At 50.8% G+C, this 19,456-nt stretch overlaps 1 protein-coding gene across 1 annotated transcript in view; it reads right to left on the bottom strand.

The window, feature by feature from the left end:
- The window catches only part of LOC116646813, a 30,043-nt gene extending 11,557 nt beyond the window's left edge, over nt 1-18,486 (bottom strand). The window contains exons 1-20 of the mRNA XM_032427731.1: nt 18,393-18,486; nt 18,117-18,288; nt 17,860-18,022; nt 17,011-17,190; nt 16,002-16,176; nt 15,060-15,181; nt 14,466-14,614; nt 13,663-13,784; nt 12,755-12,982; nt 12,166-12,501; nt 11,453-11,833; nt 10,370-10,540; nt 9,801-9,958; nt 8,378-8,518; nt 7,958-8,075; nt 7,523-7,707; nt 7,205-7,330; nt 6,888-7,080; nt 6,047-6,169; nt 3,911-4,062 (exon numbers count right to left, since the gene is read on the bottom strand). Of these exons, the coding sequence (XP_032283622.1) occupies nt 3,911-4,062; nt 6,047-6,169; nt 6,888-7,080; nt 7,205-7,330; nt 7,523-7,707; nt 7,958-8,075; nt 8,378-8,518; nt 9,801-9,958; nt 10,370-10,540; nt 11,453-11,833; nt 12,166-12,501; nt 12,755-12,982; nt 13,663-13,784; nt 14,466-14,614; nt 15,060-15,181; nt 16,002-16,176; nt 17,011-17,190; nt 17,860-18,022; nt 18,117-18,288; nt 18,393-18,486 (3,489 nt within the window). The remainder of the gene's footprint in view (nt 1-3,910; nt 4,063-6,046; nt 6,170-6,887; nt 7,081-7,204; nt 7,331-7,522; nt 7,708-7,957; nt 8,076-8,377; nt 8,519-9,800; nt 9,959-10,369; nt 10,541-11,452; nt 11,834-12,165; nt 12,502-12,754; nt 12,983-13,662; nt 13,785-14,465; nt 14,615-15,059; nt 15,182-16,001; nt 16,177-17,010; nt 17,191-17,859; nt 18,023-18,116; nt 18,289-18,392) is intronic.
- Between the last annotated feature and the right edge of the window lie 970 nt (nt 18,487-19,456).

Genomic DNA, 19,456 nt, shown 5'->3' with positions numbered 1-19,456 from the left:
ATGAATATTTTCTAACCACAATGGAATGAAACTAGATATCAATCACAAGAAAAAATCCAGAAAGAACACAAATACATGGAGGTTAAATAACATGCTGCTAAACAATAAATGGGTCAACCAACACATCAAAGATGAAATAAAAAAATATATGGAGACAAATGAAAATGAAAACACAATGGTCCCAAATCTTTGGGACGCAGCAATAGCTGTTGTAAGACGGAGGATCATAGCAATATAGGCCTAACTCAGGAAGCAAGAAGAATCTCAAATAAACAACCTAACCTTACAACAAAAGGAGCTTGAAAAAGAAAAACAAACAAAGCCCAAAAGCCAGTAGAAGTAAGGAAATAATAAATATTAGAGTAGAAGTAAATAAAATAGGGACTAAAAAAACAATTAGAACAGATCAATGAAACTGGGAGCTGGTTCTTTGAAAAGATTAACAAAATTCAAAATTGATAAACCTTTAGCCAGATTCATAAAGACAGAGAGAGGGAGAGGACTCAGATAAATAAAATCAGAAATGAATGATCCTGGAGAAATAACAACCAACACCACAGAAATACAAAGGATTATAAGAAAATATTATGAAAAATTATATGCCCACAAATTGGACAACCTAGAAGAAATGGATAAATTCCTAATAACACATGACCTTCCAAAACTGCAGCAGGAAGAAATAGAAAATTTTGACAGACTAATTACTAGCAATAAGATTGAATCAGTAATTAAAAAAAACAAAAACAAAAACAAAAACAAAATCTCCCAACAAACAAAAGCCCAGGACCAGATGGCTTCCCAGGTGAATTCTACTGAACATTTAAAGAAGAGTTAATATCTATTCTCAAGCTATTCCAAAAGACAAAAGAGGAAGGAAAGCTTCCAAACTCATTCTATGAGGCCAGCATTATCCTGATACCTATACCAGATAAAGACACTACAAGCCCCCCAAAACTATATGCCAATATCTCTGATGAACATAGATGCAAAAATCCCCAACAAAATATTAGCAAACCGAATCCAACAATACATTAAAAAAATCACTCACCACGATCAAGTGGGATTTATTCCAGGGGTGCAAGTGTGATTCAATATTCACAAATCAATCAACAGGATACATCACATTAACAAGAGAAAGGATAAAAACCATATGATCATCTCAATAGATGCAGAAAAAGCATTTGGCAAAATACAACATTCATTCATGATAAAAATCCTCAACAAAGTAGGTAAGAGGAAATATAATAAAGGCCATATGTGAAAAACCCACAGCTAACATCATCATATGGTGTTAAAACTGGGAGCTTTTCCTGTAAGATCAGGAATTAGACAAGGATGTCCACTCTCACCACTTTTATTAAACATAGCACTGGAAATCCTAGCCACAGCAGTCAGACAAGAAAGAGAAGTAAAAGGCATCCCAATTGGTAAGGAAGAAGTAAAACTTTCACTATTTGTAGGTGACATGATACTATATATGGAAAACCCTAAAGACTCCACCAAGAAACTACTAGAACTGATATACGAATTCAGTAAAGTCACAGGATACAAAGTTAATATTTAGTGTTGCATTTCTATAACTAATAATGAAGTAGCAGAAAGAGAAATTAAGAAAACAGTCCTTACAATTGCACCAAAAATAGTAAAATACCTAGGAATAGACTTAACCAAGGAGGTGAAAGACCTGTACTCTGAAAACTATAAAACTCTGATGAAGGAAGGGAAGCCTGGGTGGCTCAGTCGTTAAGTGTCTGCCTTTGGCTCAGGTCATGATCCCAGGGTCTTAGGATCAAGTCCTGCATCGGGCTCCTTGCTCATCGAGGAGCCAGCTTTTCCCTCTGCCTGCCACTACCCTTGCTTGTGTTCTCTCTCTGTCTCTCTCTCTGACAAATAAATAAATAAAATCTTTAAAACACTGATGGAGAAAATTGAAGATGACACAAACAAATGGAAAGATATTCCATGCTCATGGATTGGAAGAACAAATATTGTTAAAGTATCCATACTATCCAAAGCAATCTACAGATTTAATGCAATCTTGGTCAAAATACCAATAGTATTTTTCACAGAGCTACCACAAATAATCCTAAAATGTCTATGGGACCACAAGAAACTTCAAATAGCCAAGCAATCTTGAGAAAGAAAAACAAAGCTGGAATTATCACAATTCCAGATTTCAAGATATACTACAAGCTATAGTAATCAAAACAGTATGGTCTTGGCACAAAAAGAGACCCATAGATCAATGGAACGGAATAGAGAGTCCAGATATAACCCATGCTTTTACGGTCAGTTAATCTATGACAAAGGAGATAAGAATATACAATGGGACAAAAATGGTCTCTTTCACAAATGGTGTTGGGAAAACTGAACAACTACAAGTATAAGAATGAAACTGGACCACTTTCTTACACCATACACTTAAATAAACTCAAAATGCACTAAAGATCTAAATGTGAAACCTGAAACCATAAAATTCCTAGAAGAAAACATAGGCAGTAATTTCTTTGATGTTGGCCATAGGAACACTTTTCTAGATCTGTCTCCTAGGGCAAGAGAAACAAAAGTAAAATTAAACTATTGGGACTACACAAAAGTAAAAAGCTTTTGCACAGTGAAGGAATTCATCAACAAAACAAAAAAGCAACCTACTGAATGGGAGAAGATATTTGCAAATGATATATCTGATAAGGGGTTAATATCCAAAATATATAAAGAACTCATTACAACTCAACACCAGAAAACCAAATAATCTGATTGAAAATGGGCAGGGGACATGAATAGACATTTCTCCAAAGAAGACATCCAGATGGCCAACAGACACATGAAAAGTGCTCAAAATCACTCATCATCAAGGAAATGCAAATCAAAGCCACAATGAGATACCACTTCACACCTGTCAGAATGGCTAAAATAAAAAACATAAGAAATAACAAGTGTTGACAAGGATGTGGAGAAAAAAGAACCCTCGTGCACCATTGATGGGAATGCAAACAGGTGAGTCATTATGGAAAACAGTATGGAAGCTCCTCAAAAAATTAAAAATAGAATTACCATAATATCCAGTAATTCCACTACTGGATATTTACTCAAAGAAAATGAAAACACTAATTTGAGAAGATATATGCACTCCTATGTTTATTGCAGCATTATTTATAATAGCCAAGATATTGAAGCAACCCAAGTGTCCATCAATAGATGACTGGATAAAAGAGACATGCTATACATATATATATATATAGATATAAATGGAATATTAATCAGTCATAAAAAAAGAATGAAATCTTTCCATCTGTGACAACATTGAAGGACCTAGAGGGCGTTATGCTAAGTGAAATACGTCAGTCAAAGAAAGACAAATACCATGATTTCACTCATATGTGGAATTTAAGAAACAAAACAAATGAACAAAGAAAAGAAGAGACAAACAAAAAAAAAACCCGAAGAACAAACTCACGATTGTCAGAGGGGAGGGGAGAGCGGGAAACAGGCGAAGGGGATTGACAGTACACTTATCATGATGAGCACTGAGTAATGTACAGACTTGTTGAATCATGTTGTACACCTGAAACTAATATCACACTGTGTTAATTATACTTGAAAAAAATAATAGTATCTATGTCATAGGGTTTTTGTGAAGATTAAATGAATTAATTCATGCAAGTTATTAGAACATTTCCTGGCATGTACAAAGTACTTCACTGATTCTACTTACTATCATTTGAGAGATTAGACTGTAGATTGGTAAAATGACTTCTATCAGTCCCTTTATAGGAGAGACTAGCAAATTCCGTATTCCAGCTGCTTAATCCTAACATATATCCACCACCCGAAAGCCTCCTTCCTGGTCACTTTGACCTTCTTGGCTGCAAGAATACTGCTCCACAGAGAGGCCAGAACCCAGACTTACATGCAGCTCGGGGATGAGGAGGTTCAGGACGGAGAGGCCATACTGGTAAACCACAAACTCCCTGGCAGAAAGGTCTGTGGGTTGCACAGTGATAAGCTCTTCCTTCTGCATTAACTGAGGTTTTGGGACATCCTGCAAAGAGCTTTTGGGGGCTATAGAGATCAAGAGAAAACAGCAACGATTTCACTGACTTTTCTGTCCAGTAATGATTTTTAATAAAAGCAACAAGAACAACAACACAATCCAACTTAGAAAAAGCTGTATTTGCTTTGACCCATCCAACCATCCATGATATCTATATGCACTCTGCCTCAGATCCTCCCACCCATTTTCATGGAAAAGCAATTGAGCCTCAGTCAATAGGAACAGAGGTGCCAGAACCAAAAAACAAAACCAAAACAAAACAAAACAAAAAAACAAGGATCTGGAAAAGATGGTAACCAATTTTCTTCTACTATTTCATAGGGTTGTTTGGAGCACTAAATGTAATATAGTCAGAACTGTGTCTAGCACGCAGTAAGCACTCAGTAAATGTTAGCTAGATTAACATCATAATCTTACTTCCTCATAGAATTGTCTCTAATGGACCTTAGGTCTTGAAACATATTGTATTGTCTTTTTATTCTTGAGAAGACAATGAAAAGAAGCTTGGGTAGCATGGTGTGGGAAACAATGCTGAACTAGCCGCCAGAAGACCTGGGTTCTGGTCCAGGTCCTGGGAGACCCGGGGAAAGACACTAAACTTCTTTGAGCATCAACTCTCTCATCTATAAAAAAAGTAGGTTAATAATCTTTTGTTATCTTACAGAATTAAGAGTTGGGTGACCAGGCGTAAACAAGGCAATGCATATAAAATTGCTTTCTTTCTTTTTTTTTTTTTTTAAAGATTTTTATTTATTTGAGAGAGAGAGAGAGCGCACACAAGCAGGGGGGAGGGACCGAGGGAGGGAGAAGCAGACTCCCCGCTGAGCAGGGAGCCCGATGCGGGGCTCCATTCCAGGACCCTGGGATCATGACCTGAGCCGAAGGCAGACGCTTAACCCACTGAACCACCCAGACATGCCAACCCAGACATCCCAAAATTGCTTTCAATATTATAAAGCCAATATCATTGTAAGACAATGGAGGTTGAAGTGGTGGTGAGAACCCACCTTTCTGCCTACACTCTTCTTAGTTTCCCCCAAAGGGAGGCCCAATTAATACTAAGATTGGTTACGTTCTGGGGTCAACAAAACTTTTTCGGTAAAGGGTCAGAAAGTAAATATTTTAGGTTTTGCCAGCTGAGAGGAAAAACTGGCGTTCAAATTCAGTGTTCCCACCTTCATGGTAGAAGCATGGTCTCACTCTCCCGCAATGCCTTCCCTTGCTTCTCTCTGAAACACAGTGATTTGTCCTCCTGGGAACTCACCACCACAACAACCTGCATCTCCCTTTAGGCACTGCCTTTATGGTGTTGGATCTTTTTTCACATGGGTAAGCAGGTTAAGAGCACAGGCTGTGGGACTGAATTCCAGCTGAACTCCTTGTTAGCAACATGATTTTTGACTACTAACTTGACCTATTCAGATGCTTCAGTTTCCCTACCTATAAAATGAGTAAAAGTACCTACTTTGCTGGGTTGTTGTAAAGATTAAATGAGCTAATGTATCCAAAGACTGAGAATATCACATGACATATCACAAAGCACTCCACAAGAACGTTAGTCTTCTTTTCACTTTTCCCCCCAAATCATTTACAAATGTAAAACTCTTCTTAGTTTTTGGGGCAAGGTCTTCCTATTCTTTGTCTACTCTGCCTATCTCCTTGTGTCTCACCCTCTCCCATTAACCCCTTGTAACATGTGGCCGGCCAGTATGGGGTAAAATCCCAAGATTTAGATTCAGTGTTCAGTGGGAAGGCACAGGGTCTTTAGGATTTCCCCTTTGAAATTGGCCAAGTTATTACAGTAAGACATTGATTCCTATTTTTTATCCCTTACATGGAAAAGGCCCTTGGGAATCTTAGGTTGGGGGTGGGGAGGAAGAGCTGATTGGCAGGTCAGGATTCTGATTTTCCTAGTCCCTGGGGATCACATCATCAAATACCTTCAGTGGGCCATGATAGTTCCAAACAGGGGCTCCAGGGAAAGGAGGTTACCTAGCGGGTGATGCACCCGTCCTTGTAGTTCAGCTTCTTCCCTGGGGGCTTGGGACCAGATGTCTACTTTCTTTAGGGCAGAAAAGAGTGGTGAGGTCCACATGATATCAGCTTTATCTGCATCTGAACAGAGGGGAGGAAGAGAGTTGTTGGAGTAAGGGCCCAGGACTGTGGCTAAAGTCAGAGAGAGCCAGGTGTAGGGTCAAATGTGACAGGTGGCCCGTAAGATGGCCCCCAGGATCCTCCGATGTGTATCTACGCCCTTGTGTTATCCCCTCCCCTTCAGTGTGGCTTGGATCTAGTAATTCATTTCTAATGAATAGCATATAGCACAAGTAATGAGATCAGGATACAACAAGACTGTGGCTTCCATTTTTCTTGGTCCCTTCTCACTTGCTTGCTCTGAAGGAAGCTGGCTGCCATGTTGCAAGCTGTCCCATGAAGTCCACGTGGCAAGGAACTGATGTCTCTGGCCAACAACCACGGGACAGAACTTCGATTCCCCAGGCAAACCTTGAGGTGACTGCAGCCCTAGCCCAACACCTTGGTGCAGCCTGTAGGAGACCCTGAGCCACAGGCCCCCCGCTAAGCTGCACCCAGAAACCTGACCCGCAGAAACTGTGAAATAATCAACATTTGTTGTGTTGAGCCACAGAACTTTCCGGTAGTCTGTTACAGAGCAATAGAGAATGAATACACTGGGTTGCTCTATGCTCTTCCTGAAGAAGCTACCATGGCCACACTCTTACAGTGCCAGGAGCCCTGACTGTAGCATTAGAACTCATCAATCGTGATCAGCATTGACAACAGAAGGGAACGTTGGGCCAGTGACCAGCCTTACCTGTTCCGGGCCCCTGGTCCTCCTGGCCTGGGCCGTGGCCTTGAGCTCCCACTAGCGCTGCAGTGAGGCTCTTCAGGAAGGGGATCAAGAGTGGGCAGGCAGCAGCCTGGGCCCTGAGAGAAGTGGGGATCATTCCATAGAATCTGTCTCCAGGGTAATTCTCCAAACATGCAGGGGAGCCTGAGGCAACGATCTAGGACAAAAGAGTCAGAACTTGGTTCCATGCGTGGCTCCCACATGGCTGCTTTGGGAGCTTCTGTCCAAAGCCCCTACTAAATTGGACCTGCCGATCTCCGTGGCCTGGTCCAAGGCAGTACCTGGGTGTGCAAGAGGTGGAGGCGGCTCAGCTCCCGCTGGAACTGCAGGTGACCGAGGGCCCTATCCAGAAAGTTCTGTCTCTCCCTTACCACCTCCTGAAACTCATCAGAGAGATGCTCAACCACCTAGAGCACAGGAAGTGAAACGCCCAAATGAAAATGGAGCTTCTTTCTCTCCTCCTATTCCCCTCCCAGCCCATCCGCTGCTCCTTGGGCCACCTGTTCCTGAATATCATGCTGCCCTGAAGAACCACATCTGACGACACAGGAGGATGTGCTCATCCCGCATGGGTCCTCCTATGAGCCTCCGAGCCTCACCTTCCTGCGACGGTTCCAGATCTGGGGCCTCGGACTCCTAGGCTGCTGCAGCCACATCTCCTGCTCCTGGCCCCGCAGCCGGCCCACTGCCTGCCTGAGCTTTTCTGCTGTCTGTCCTAAACTCTGCAGGACTTCCTGCATGCCTAGCGTCACCTGCACCTCCTGCTCCCGCTCCTCTCTGTCTGCTGCAGGAGGCAGAGAAAAGAGCCATGTGAGAGCCGCCGCCCCTGGCGAGAGGGAGAAGAAGAAAAGGCACAGTGGTTTATTGGGGCCAGGGGAACCTGCCAGATCAGAGCCAGGGCCTGGCGGGGGGAGCCTGGCTGGTGAGCACATTCAGAGAGCAAGAGGGACTCCCCACCAGGCAGCTGCGGGAGGTGTCCCCACTCCCAGGAGATTTCTGCTCTGGGCATCTGGGCTCAGGGGATGCTGTCCCACCTTGGGAGAGCAGGCCCCGCTCTGGGCTGCTCTGTGTGCTCAGGGCTCTGGCTCTCCTCTCGGTCTCCTGCAGGCAGCAGGACTCCAGCGCTGCCTGGGCCTCCTCAGCAGCCCTCAGCTGCACGGGGCAGGAAGCACAAAGGAAGGGGCCTCAGGGAGGAAGGAGGGAGCTCTGGGCTGGGCCGCCTCATGGTGGTCCTTCCTCCTTCCCCCCTCCTCCCCCTCCTCCTCCACCCTGAGACACTTAGGGGGTGACCAGAGTCTAGGGCCTGGAGCCAGGGAATCCTGGGATTTGGTCTGCCTTGAGATGGGTTCCATTTTTGCAGTCAGTGGGGGGGACAAAGGCTCCACACTTACAAGAGAAACCTGTGTAGTCTGGGTAAAGGGTGGGGACGGTGAGGTGGCGCCTCTGGGCCTCACCTGCTGCCGAGCATCTTGGCCCGGAATGGAGAGCAGCTCGTGGCTCAGCTGCCCCAGGTGTTCTGCTAGACGCATCTCTTCTTGCTCCTGGCCATGCCAGTACTGCTCCCGGGCTCTCAGCTCCTTCTCCAGGGTGTCCAGCTGCAATGTCCAGCTTGTCTGGGGCTCATACACTTTTTCTCCTCACAGCCTGGGGTCTGGCTGAAGATCCCCAGTGCTTCTCCTCCAGACAGGGGCCTCCCTCACCCTTGGGTGTCCATGACTAAGCTCGGTGAGGCAGTCGACTTGGTTGTAGGTGGAAAAATAATAACCATGCACCTGCTTCAAGATCCCCATCCCCTCCTCCCTCCTTCTAATGCCCAGCCTCTCTGGCGAGGCCAGGGCAGGTAGAAACTGTTCTCTTCCCTTCATCTCATCCCTTCCGACGTGAAACTGTGAGTCGGGGCTAGAATTAAAGTGTCTTGGCTTCTAATGAGAATCTTTTACATCACATCCATCTTTGTTCCTGAAATGAACCGGGCTGAGAATGTATGGGAGGACCTAAGTCATTTCCATTTTCGTGGAGACCTGCCAACGGCTGAATTATTGCAATAACCTCCTGACGGGGCTTCCTGCTCCAGGCTGGCCCTGCTCCCATCCATCCTCTGCATGGCTGCCAGAAGGAACTTTCTAGAATGCTGACTATATATTCACATACACACACATAAAAATGTCTGGAAGGAGATGTGCCAACCCGTTAACAGTGGCTGCATTTAGTGGGAGACTAGGGGGCGAGGTGAGTAGTGTCTAGTGGGGGGCTGCTGATGGCAGATGGGGTGAGAGCAATGGGGAGGAGGGACCTTGTGCTTCTTCATTTACATATGTTAAGACATGTAGGATTATGAGTAATTTATTTTCTTTTTGTATTGTGCCAAATTTTCCAAATTTAAAAGTCTTAAAAATATTCATATCTGATCATATCACATGTGTACTTAGAATCCTTCAGTGGCTCCCCATGGCTTTCATGGTAAGGCACATTTCCGGGCCTCAGCCAGGCACCTGAGGCAGTTCGTGATTTGTTTCCTGCCTTCCTTGCTGGCCACCTCTCACCCTCCCAGAACAGTCGTGGTCTCACGTTCGCCACCTTTGTGCTTGCTGGCCCCCCAGGCCTCTTTCTGACTGAGCCCAGGTGTTGCCTCTTTAGGGAAGCCTTCCTTGAGCTCTCCTGCATGTGATTTGGACATCCCTCCTCTGTGCTCCCTTAACACCCTTATAAACCACGATCATGGTTGGAACCCATGGCCGACCAGTTTCCTGAGGACAGGAGCCCCGTCTAGTTCTTCTGCATCTCAACACCTAACTCAGTGCCTGGAACCTAGAGGGTACTTCATACATAGCTGCTGGATGAATGGAAAAAGGAATAGAATAAATGGCTCCTACGAACCAGACCAGGGTCTCTCACTCCTCGAGGCAGGGCCTCCAGCACTTGGACGATGGGCACCACCACTCCGGCAGAGGGGTCTGTCTGAGCACCAATGACAGGACCAGGTTCCCCGGTCAAGGGGTCTATGGCTTGAGCCCCAATTGAGATTGGGACAAGACCTGTGGCAAAGCGAGAGGGAAAGAAGGAAGAGGTGGTCATGGAAAGAGGTAAACATGGTGGGAAGGGAGCCGAATAAACCCTGAGAACCCTTGAGGGGTTCTGAGCTGGATTCGAGGGTTTCTTGGAGGCCACAGACCCTGAGGGTGAGGTTCTGAAGGGCTGGTTTTTGAAAGGACCCAATTTTCTCAGTGGGAGATAAATGACCTGTGGTCCTCGGGTTCTGGAATCTCTGAGCACTTTATTTTGGGTCTCAGCAGCCCTAGTGGAGGCGTCAGAATGACCCCATCCCATGGCTCATGAGTAAATGGATGGGGGGTATCCCTCCTGAGATTTCCAGGGCTTTCTCTCCCAGGGCTAAGTCACATTCCTGATCCCCCTGGGGCTTTCGCAGGCCCCCAGTTCCCTCTTACCTTTGCCATCAGCATCTTCCATTGAACCTGCCAGGGGTGTGGCGTCACCCGAATTCCCATCAGTCTCCATGCCCAGGATGGGCACCATGAGTCCTGAGCCCTCAGGGTCTGGGATCTCCATCCCGTACAAGACTGGGACCCACAGCTCCGTCCCAGGATAGCACATCATTCCTAACACAAGGGGGAGTTGGCAGAGAGAAGGGGGGTTAGGGTTAAGTGCCAGGCTCAAAGGGCTAACCCCTGACCAGAGCAGCTTCCCTACAAAGACTACATTTCCTCTGGGGCCTCACTTAACATTGTGAATTCAGGAGGAAGGTACTGAGTGGCATCAGGACTTTTGGGAGGCTGAGAACAATTTCCAGGCCACACTAAAATGGTAAAGGAGAAGGGAACAAATATTCTTGAGCACCCACCATGTACCAGAAGTCTGGGCTTAAGAACTCCTTACAAATTATATTTTATTTGGTCCTACAATGGAACCTAAAGTATGTACTATTTTTACCCCCATTTTAAAGATGTTAAAACAGAGGCAGAGTGAAGTCTAGTAACTTGCCCAAGGTCGAAGAGTTATTAAACGGTGGGGCAGGGCTTCAAACTTGAATCAGTTCTGACCCAAAACCCTGGTTCTTTTTTGTCACATCATGGGCAGAAGCTTCTAGAAAGAATGAGTGAGGTAAGCTCCAGGAAGTTGCCCCTCCTACTTCCTTTCCTTGACCATCCTTGTATTAGTGGAGGCAGAAGGGAGATGGAGGAACTTCAGACTCCCTGGTGTAAAATGGGTCTCATAACACGTTATGGTGTTGGGAGCCCTCTGAAATATCAAGAGAACATACACTTCACAAACATTAAGTGTAAGACCCAGTGGGATTGGCAAGAGATCAGAGGGCAGAGTTCAAGCCGAGCATTCATGGGGTCGGGCCTGAAGCCACCACACTCCTTCTCCCTTCCCTCGGTCCCGTGGGTGCATGACCGGTGGGGCTGCAGTCCTGTCCCTGAGCTTACGAGCTGAGGGCACTGAGGCACCAGGGCATTCTGGGCCTGGGATTTCAGGGCCCGAGAGCCTAGGTCTCGGTCAGTAGGTACCTATCTTCCCGCCACTGGCCACGATGGCCTCTGCTGTCCCCAGCTGCCGCTCCAGTCTCCGAGCCTGCTGCAGGGCATGGTGCAGACTCAAGCCCAGTGCCTGTCTCATGTCCTTGATGGCAGCCTCCAGAAGCCCCTGTGTCCTTGACCCCGGCCTCTCCTGGTAGCTCTGGAGCACGGCAATCACTCGCCTCTGGGCCACCAGCACGTTGGCGTCCAGCAGGGCCTGTGATCCTCCCATGTGGGGCACTGTCTGGCCCTCTCGCCGAGACGCTCCCTGCAGCCGGACCGTCTTCCTGCTCAGAGGCTCCTCAAAGCTGTCACCAGGCAGCAGAAGGCTCCCCGAGGCGTCTCGCAGCCCCCCCAGTGCAAGCACCTGACCTGGCAGCGGAACCCAAGAGGGTGAGGTAGGAAGGGGACTGAACAGAGATGCAGGGAGATGAGGCATAAGGAGAACTAGGGCCTGCAGACCGAGTGAGCGACAGGGGGTGGGGGACCGGAAGTCAGGGGAAGGGGACAGGGAAGCCAGGACAGAAGACACAGGTGGGGTAAGAGCAGGGTGGGAATAAAGGGTAGAAAGGTGGGTGTGGGGTGGTTTGCAGCCTGGACCAGAGCATGGGGGGGTGTAGGGGGCTGGGGGGCTGGGGGGCTGGGGAAGCCAGGCCAGGCAGAGAGGAGAGGGTGGGAGCACAGCACCGAGGTCTGCCGGACACCTGTGTTTTCATCCAACCCGACTCCCAGGATTGGCGAGATGCTTCCTGTGACTGGGTCCTCCATGGGGCCCCCCAACTCTAGAGGGGCCAAGGTCTTGGTGAGAGGATTGCAGTATGTGCCCCCAAGAGCGAGCCACTGCCTGGTTTGAGGATGCAGAGTCACAGCCAGCACGGGCACCTCGATGCCAGTTGCGGGGTCTGTCATGAGCGCCCCCAGCTGTGATGTCCGACTCGGCTGCAGGACAGGCAGGTGGGGGGCGGGAGGGGAGCCCGTGGCAGGACAGGTTGGGTAGGGCACATAGGGGAGGATGGCGGCTTCTGATGTTCGGACGCTACCTGGACAGGGAGACAGGGAAGTGTTAGTACTGTTGATACGCCAGCCTCCCTCCCCGGCCCTGCAGAGCCTTCTTGCACTGAGAGGCTCTCTCCGGCCTTCACCCTCTGCAGCAAGAATGTTAAAGTGAGGAGGGGGAGAAGGTGTTTACTGCTCAGCTCGTCATCACACCCCACAGTGCAAGGACAGAGCCCTGCTCCCTTCCTTGTGCTCCCGGGGAGCACCTTCCTTCCTCCTTCGTGGTCAGGGTCTCACCGGAACTGAAGTCAGTGGTGGGCACCAAGGTGGCTCCCTGCAGATCGTACCCCAGATTTCCAGCCTCAGGCAGCACCTTCCCAGTGTCAGGGTGGATGAAGTAGCCAGGGGGTATGGGCCCTGCATGGCCGCTGGCTGGAAGCATTGCACAGTTGGGGCCGGGGACCATCAGCTTGGTGATGGGGTTCACGCTGATGTCCTGGGCGCCCCCTTGAGGGCCTGCTGCGGCTGCGGGAAAGCAAACTGCTCAGCCCTGGGTGTGAGGCTGAGTGCGCAGGCTAGGGGCTCCCTTGGCTGGTGCCTGGAAGGAGTTGGGAAGAACCGCACCCCAACCCCAGTAGCAAGTGCTCCCTGAGAGCAGAGCGTCTTGTCTTTTGCTGAGTGCAGGCCAGGATTCCCCATTTAAGACATGACATGGTGATATCATCCTAGTGCAGGCTGGCAGGGACTAGAAGGACTCCGGGAAACTGTGGTGACAGCCTAGGGGTCACCTGATGGGGCTGGGGACTCCCAGAACTCAGAATTCCCACAGAGAACCCAAGGGGATCCTTCTCCCACTCTTGTTTCCAGGCAAGTCCAGCAGTCTCCAAATGTGGCCTTTTGCACTCATCCGTCAGGCGTTTGCTCCCAGGAACTGCTCCCTTATGTGTAAAGCCATTTTTCGTGGCAGTTTTGCTCATTTCTACCCTGTTCTGCCCATTTAGGAGGCTCCCTCTTCGGCAACACGGCTGTTGGCCCGCACACGGCACAGGAAGTCCCTCCAACTCTGGGGGTTTCCACTTTGCTCTGCCCTTCTCCTCCCCTGCAGGGTGTCGTGGGGGCGGGGCCAAGCTTCTGCAGGGCCTGTCGCCCTGAACCCCGCAGGGCCAGGTGTCCTGGGGGCGCCGGCGAGGCGGAGCAGGACCCACCTGGCCGCAGCAGCTCCGCCCCGGCGCCGGTGCCCAGGACGCCCCAGGCCTTCAGGCGGCGGCCTTCCTGCAGCACAGCCCGGGACAGGCGGCCCAGCGCAGCATCCAGCCGGGGGGCTTCCCTGGGGGTGGGGCACGGGGGAGGCCCTGTCAGCGGAGCGCGCTGAGGGAGGGGAAAGGACCCTCGCTGCGGCGCGCTCCTCCCCGCGCGCTCCTCCCCGCGCGCTCCTCCCCTCGGCCGGAGCTCACCGAGCCCGACTCAGAGGCCCCGGGTACACACCCTTCCGGGTCCGGCCCGGCCTGGGAGGACTTCGCGGGCCCGGAGGCCGCCGGGGCCTGCAGCAGCCGCCGAGCCGCCGCCAGCGCCGAGCAGAAAGAGGCCCACTGTTCCCGCCGGGCGCCCAGCTCTCGGCGGACGAGCGTCAGCTGGCGGCTAAGGCTCGCTGCGTACGGGCCTGCCCGACGTCCTCTGCGCCCGGCCTCCTGCTCCGCGGCCCTGGCCGCAGCCTCCGCAGCCTGGGGTCAGACGAGCGCTGCCGGCTTGCCCGCGGGGCCGCGGACGCCAGGGCCAGCAGCTGCCCGGGGGCCAGCCCCGGGAGGGGGCTCCGGAGCATTCTGGGCACGCCCGGCAGCGGTGGCAAAGGGACGGGAAATCCTCAGGGGCGGGGCGTGGGGGCCAAGGGCCCCGGGGCTGGGACGGGGGACCCCGTGCGCGAGGGGGCCGCGGGGGGCGGGGCTCAGGGCGCCCCGGGGGTCGCATTTAGGCACAGGGAGCAGGTGGGAAGGGGTGAGCACAGCCCGACCTGTTGCAGCTCCCTCGGGGGGCTCCCCAGAAGCTGGCCAGCTGAGGCTGGGATGCGACGCTCAGCCCCCCACAGCTGCCGCAGAGAACGGGCTTCCCTCGCGAGTCTGAGGCAGAGGAGTTTGAGCTGCGGGACAGGGCGGCGTTCACCTGTGACAGCCTCGCGGCCGCTCTCCCGGCTTTGCTCACAGCGCCCTCTGCTGCCCGTCGGGGGAGGGACGCCGCAGCACCGCAGGCCCCCTGACCCAGATTCCCTAACTTGGACTTCTAGTGTGTTCTTTTTTGCTCCCAACGCCTGTCACCTCCTGGCCTGAATTTATGCATTCCAGCTGGGCCACCGAGGACCAGGAATGGGGATCTGAGAGACTCCAGCGTTGGTCTTAATGGATTCTCTATCACTGATCTGAAGCCCAAAGTTCTGAAAATCAGCCCTAAATTTAATCTGGAATCTATTTCCCCTCCCGGATACTTTCCTTTTTCCTGATTCCTTATGGATAGATGGAGGATTTCTTTAGGTTCTATATCCTTTTAACCAGTTCCCTTCTGCAATGAACTCGTTTTCAACCCCGCTCTCTTCTTCAGCTTCTCCACTTACCTCTTCCTTGGTCTGGCTGAGTTGCGTTGTCACGGACAGAGACTGCCTGAGCAGGATCGCAAAGAAGCGTTCTGGGTCAAACCACTCCAGGTCTACCTGCTCCTCGGCCTCCCAGCACCCACCTGTCAGGGGATGGGAAGCAGGATTAGCCTCCTGAAATGCGAGGTTAAGCCTCCCTGCCGATCTTCCCTGCATCTTCTTCCTGCGGATCCTCACTGGTCTAGACACAGTCTTGCTTGATCGAGCAGCATCAGCCCTGCTGAGGAGCTCGTTAGAAACACAGAATTCTAGGTTCTACCTCTGAGCCATTGCAGCAGAAGGTTCCCAGGTGATTCGTAATCACATTTCAGGTGGCGTGCTGCTATCTGAGGAGCATACTTTGAGTAGCAAGGGTAGAAGGTGAAGCACTTTAGTGTGACATAGGAGTGCCTTCTGTGATCTGCTCCTCCGGCTGGTGCTGGACATCTCCTAACTTGGGCACTTTGTACACAGCTATATTACTTTTCTTTTGGAAAGTTCTTTTTTTAAAAGCTTTTATTTATTTATTTATTTATTTGAGAGAGAGAGCGTGAGCAGGGGGAGAGGTAGATGGAGAGGGAGAAGCAGACTTCCCACTGAGCAGGGAGCCCAATATGGGGCTCGATCCTAGGACCCTGAGATCATGACCTGAGCCGAAGGCAGATACTTAACTGACTGAGCCACCCGGGCGCCCCTTGGAAAGTTTTTATTTAGATGTCTCTACCCCCATCTACACTGCGTTCTTCTAGAACCAGGAGGTGTCTGGCATAGAGTGGCCTTTAATAAATAATTACTGAGCAAATGAATAAATGAATGGGGGAGAATGGAACCATGAGTAATCTAGGAACATGAAAAAAGGAAGCAGGAGCTGGTCAGTTGGATTTGGGGAGAACTCTGGGATTCTAACCCGAGTCTGCCACTCACCATGATCTCCCTTGACCCTGGGGGTATCAGAGTCTTGGTGTGATGGACCTCTCCTCACTGATGTCATCCCAGTTCTTGGGGAAGTGTAGGCATCCAGGTTGTATCCTTGCTGATGCTTCCTGAAGGTGGGGTTGGGAGTGGCCTTCCGGGCCCAGGTCAGGCTGTGACACTGAATCTACATGGTACATAATGGGGTGATGTGAAGGACAGGGGGAAGCATCTTCTTCCGGGAGGAGGGAGATCGCTGCTCAGCTGTAGTTTGGGAGCACCTCATCTTCTCTTGTTTGGACTATTCCGACTGTCTATCTCTTTGCGACTTTCCCCCCAATCCATCTTGTCTTCTACCCTATTGCTAGAGTAAAAATAAAAGTCTTACCAGGGTTTCTCTCTCTTGCTTGAAATTTTTTTGTTTTGTTTTGCTCAAAGGTTTTAATGGATCCTCACTGCGTAGAGGATAAAGCAGGGCCCATGAAACCATTGTGATTTCGTTTCTCAGCTCTGTGCTTGCACCCCCACGTTTGGTTACCTGAGCAGGTGAATGCTTTTTCATGCCTCTGTTCCCTCACACATAGTCCTCCCTTTCTCATCCCCTCCCTCCGCCCAAGCCCATTACCCTCCCAGCCCCCAACTCACCAACCCCTTTGTTAGTACAGGGACCACGTGCCCCCACGGCTCATATCTCAAGCCTCTTTCAGGGATCACCTCGTCACAAAAGTCTGTCCTGACCCACCAAGAAAGGGCAGTCAGCTCCTTCCTCGTGCAGCCAGACGCCCTGGACAAGCTTTCACCAGAGTCCCCTGATGTTCCCTGACATTCATTTGTTTCCTTGTCTGTATTCTGCCTGCTGAACTTTGATCACTGGAGGCCCGAGGCTGTACCTTTGTCACGTTTGCATCTTAGCGGCTGTTGGATCGCCTGCCGTGAACGGGCACTGGACAGCCCATTGACATGGATTTGCAGAGGCAGTCTTGCACAGGGGTTAAGATGTCACTTGTCCAGCTTTACTCACCAACAGAAGCAGGCAGAACCCCAGGAGCAGGACAATCTCCCCCAGGACTTCTGGCCAGTCAGACCTCTTCGGGGGCCTGGGGATCTTGGCGATGCCAGTTTGGATGAGATGCCTGGGAGTCGTGGAGGCGAAGGGCCCTTCTCCAAAGCACTGGCCCCCTGGCGGGAGGGTGCGGATGTACTGGGTGGAAAGAAATCTGTTCAGCCTTTCTCCCACAGTCTGCCAGAGACTGGCAAGGGGACAGAGTGGGACCCTGGGCCTGTCAGCACGAACCAAGTAGTCTAGATCTTTGTGCATACCTTGGGGGAGCAGAATCTGGGTTTTCCTGGGAAACAAGTTCACATCAAGTAACTGAGCAGCTGTATGCATGTTCTGGGGTGAGGTCAGCACAGCCTCTTAGAAGCTGTGCAGACAGGATGGGGAGCTAAACCTGTGTGTGCCCAAGACACTGCGCCTGGATCAGTGGTGGCCTCATAGGCAGGTCACATGGATACAAGGCTGTGCAGATGAGCTTGGGACGTGTGCCTTTAGGATGAAAGAGGGAGTAGGGAAAGAGGGGTAATGAAGTAGAGGGCTGGGAGAGATGTTTGGACACTGTGAGGTCCTTAGATACACATGTCATTTCCACCCTCACGATCTTCCCTTCCCTATACATCACATGTTGGAGGGAACCCTAGGAACCCCCAGAATTACCTGTTAGGACTATGGGAGCCCGAAACTCTGATAGGGACACCCTGAGTGTCTCCTTCCTTGGGGATCTGTCTGGGATGGTTATGAGGCAGGATTTTTTAAGACGAGGGGGAAATGATGGGCTAGTGTGTTAAATGAGGCCAGCCATCAGGGACAAACCATCTTCCGATGCTTGTTGCTGCTCAGACGAAAGACATACACCCCAGGCTGCTGGAACTGCTGCAGGAAGAGGTGGGGTTCTCGATCGTGGAGCTGGGACTCCTCAGGGAGGGCCCGGAAGCGCCCCCAGTCAAATCCCTGCAGTGTGTTATAGAAGTGGCCCCTGGGGACAGAGAGAGGAGGCGGTGGGTTGTCACCTGGGGCGTCTTTTCCCCAGTGCCTTGATGGTGGCAGGGCTCTGTCCTCTGGACACTCACAGGTCATACTCCGGGTAATGTGCATGGGTCACCAGGAAGGCAAGCGTATCATTGATTTGGAGGCAGACTGTGGGGTTTCGGATGCCTGGCTCTGGGGGCAACAAATCCTCATGGCGCGTAGAGTTGGGGCTCCTTGACCAAGAAGAGGTCAGATGGGCTTCACTCGACTTTCCTGGGCAAGCAAGACACAGAACATGAGGAATAGCAGCCTTTAGACAGATTCTTGCCGGTGGGGGTGGGAGAGGAGAGTCAGTAGGCATCAGCTGCGATGCTCACCTGCATCGTGGCCTGGGGGCCCGGGATCCCTGAAGAGCAGGCCAAGGGAGTGTAGCAGCTCGTGACCTGGTCTGATCAGGCCCAGGAACCCCATCCCTGGAGCAAGACAGGGATCTCCCTCAACCTGCAGGGCCTAGGGGGAGAGTTTTCCCTAGCGCATGGATACAAGAGAAGCTGTCCATTTCTGATTTGCACATGGCAGGATTCAACTTTCTAAAAATAGAGGGGTCCCTTCATGGGGAGCTGCCCATCACCATCTAGCTTCTGCCTGAAGGGGCGACGCTCATGCCATGGAAAGGTCAAGGCTTGCCCGTGTGTGGTCCTGAGTGGTGGGCCCACCTGTGGCCTCCCTCTGGCCTGCTGTCTTACCATCCATCCTGACCACATACAGAGGGACAGGCTTTTGCCCTTGGTCTGAGTTGCAGGGATGGCCTACAGCACGTGGTGAGGAAGGCCTGTCCAGAAGGTAGAATTCCTGGGAAAGGGGACGTCCAGGGTCAGCTCTTCCCTTAAGACACGGTGAATAAGTAACACATCTGCCCCGCTGGGAGGTGGAGAGAGCACGGGGCTTTCCTTGAGCCCTGAGTGTCCTGATAAGGCTGCAGGGGGGTGGTGGTGCCAATAGTCTAAGAACTTCACAGGGAGGGGTAACCTGGAGTCGTAACTCAGGGTGCTATGCTTTGCTCACGTGGGAAGATTTCCAAGACAGTTTCCCGCTCTTTAATGAGCAAATCACTTCTTCAAGGAGTTTTATAGGATGAAATTAAATCAACAGGGGGGCCTTTTCTCTGGCGCTAGAGGTCGTGCCCATGATGTGGGTCGGCGAGGAGGGGCCAGGACCCCATGCACAGGCATGTCATGCATTCTCCTTCTTAGGAGGCAGAGGCCCCAGGTGCAGGGAACCCCAGCCCCGCAAGGGTTTGAAGCTCGGGCACTGTACCTGGCTCCCAGTGCCTTCAGTGACGGAAATCTGTGGGATGCCCTCAGAGCAGCTGAGCTGCAGGACATGTCTCTGTCCCTCGGGGCACAGGGAACCACACATTCCACTTGAGCGTTGTCCCCAG

Source organism: Phoca vitulina, unplaced genomic scaffold (assembly GCF_004348235.1).
Source record: "Phoca vitulina isolate PV1807 unplaced genomic scaffold, GSC_HSeal_1.0 scaffold38, whole genome shotgun sequence".
Classification (NCBI taxonomy): Eukaryota; Metazoa; Chordata; class Mammalia; order Carnivora; family Phocidae; genus Phoca; species Phoca vitulina.
This window is presented reverse-complemented; position numbering and strand designations above follow the sequence as displayed.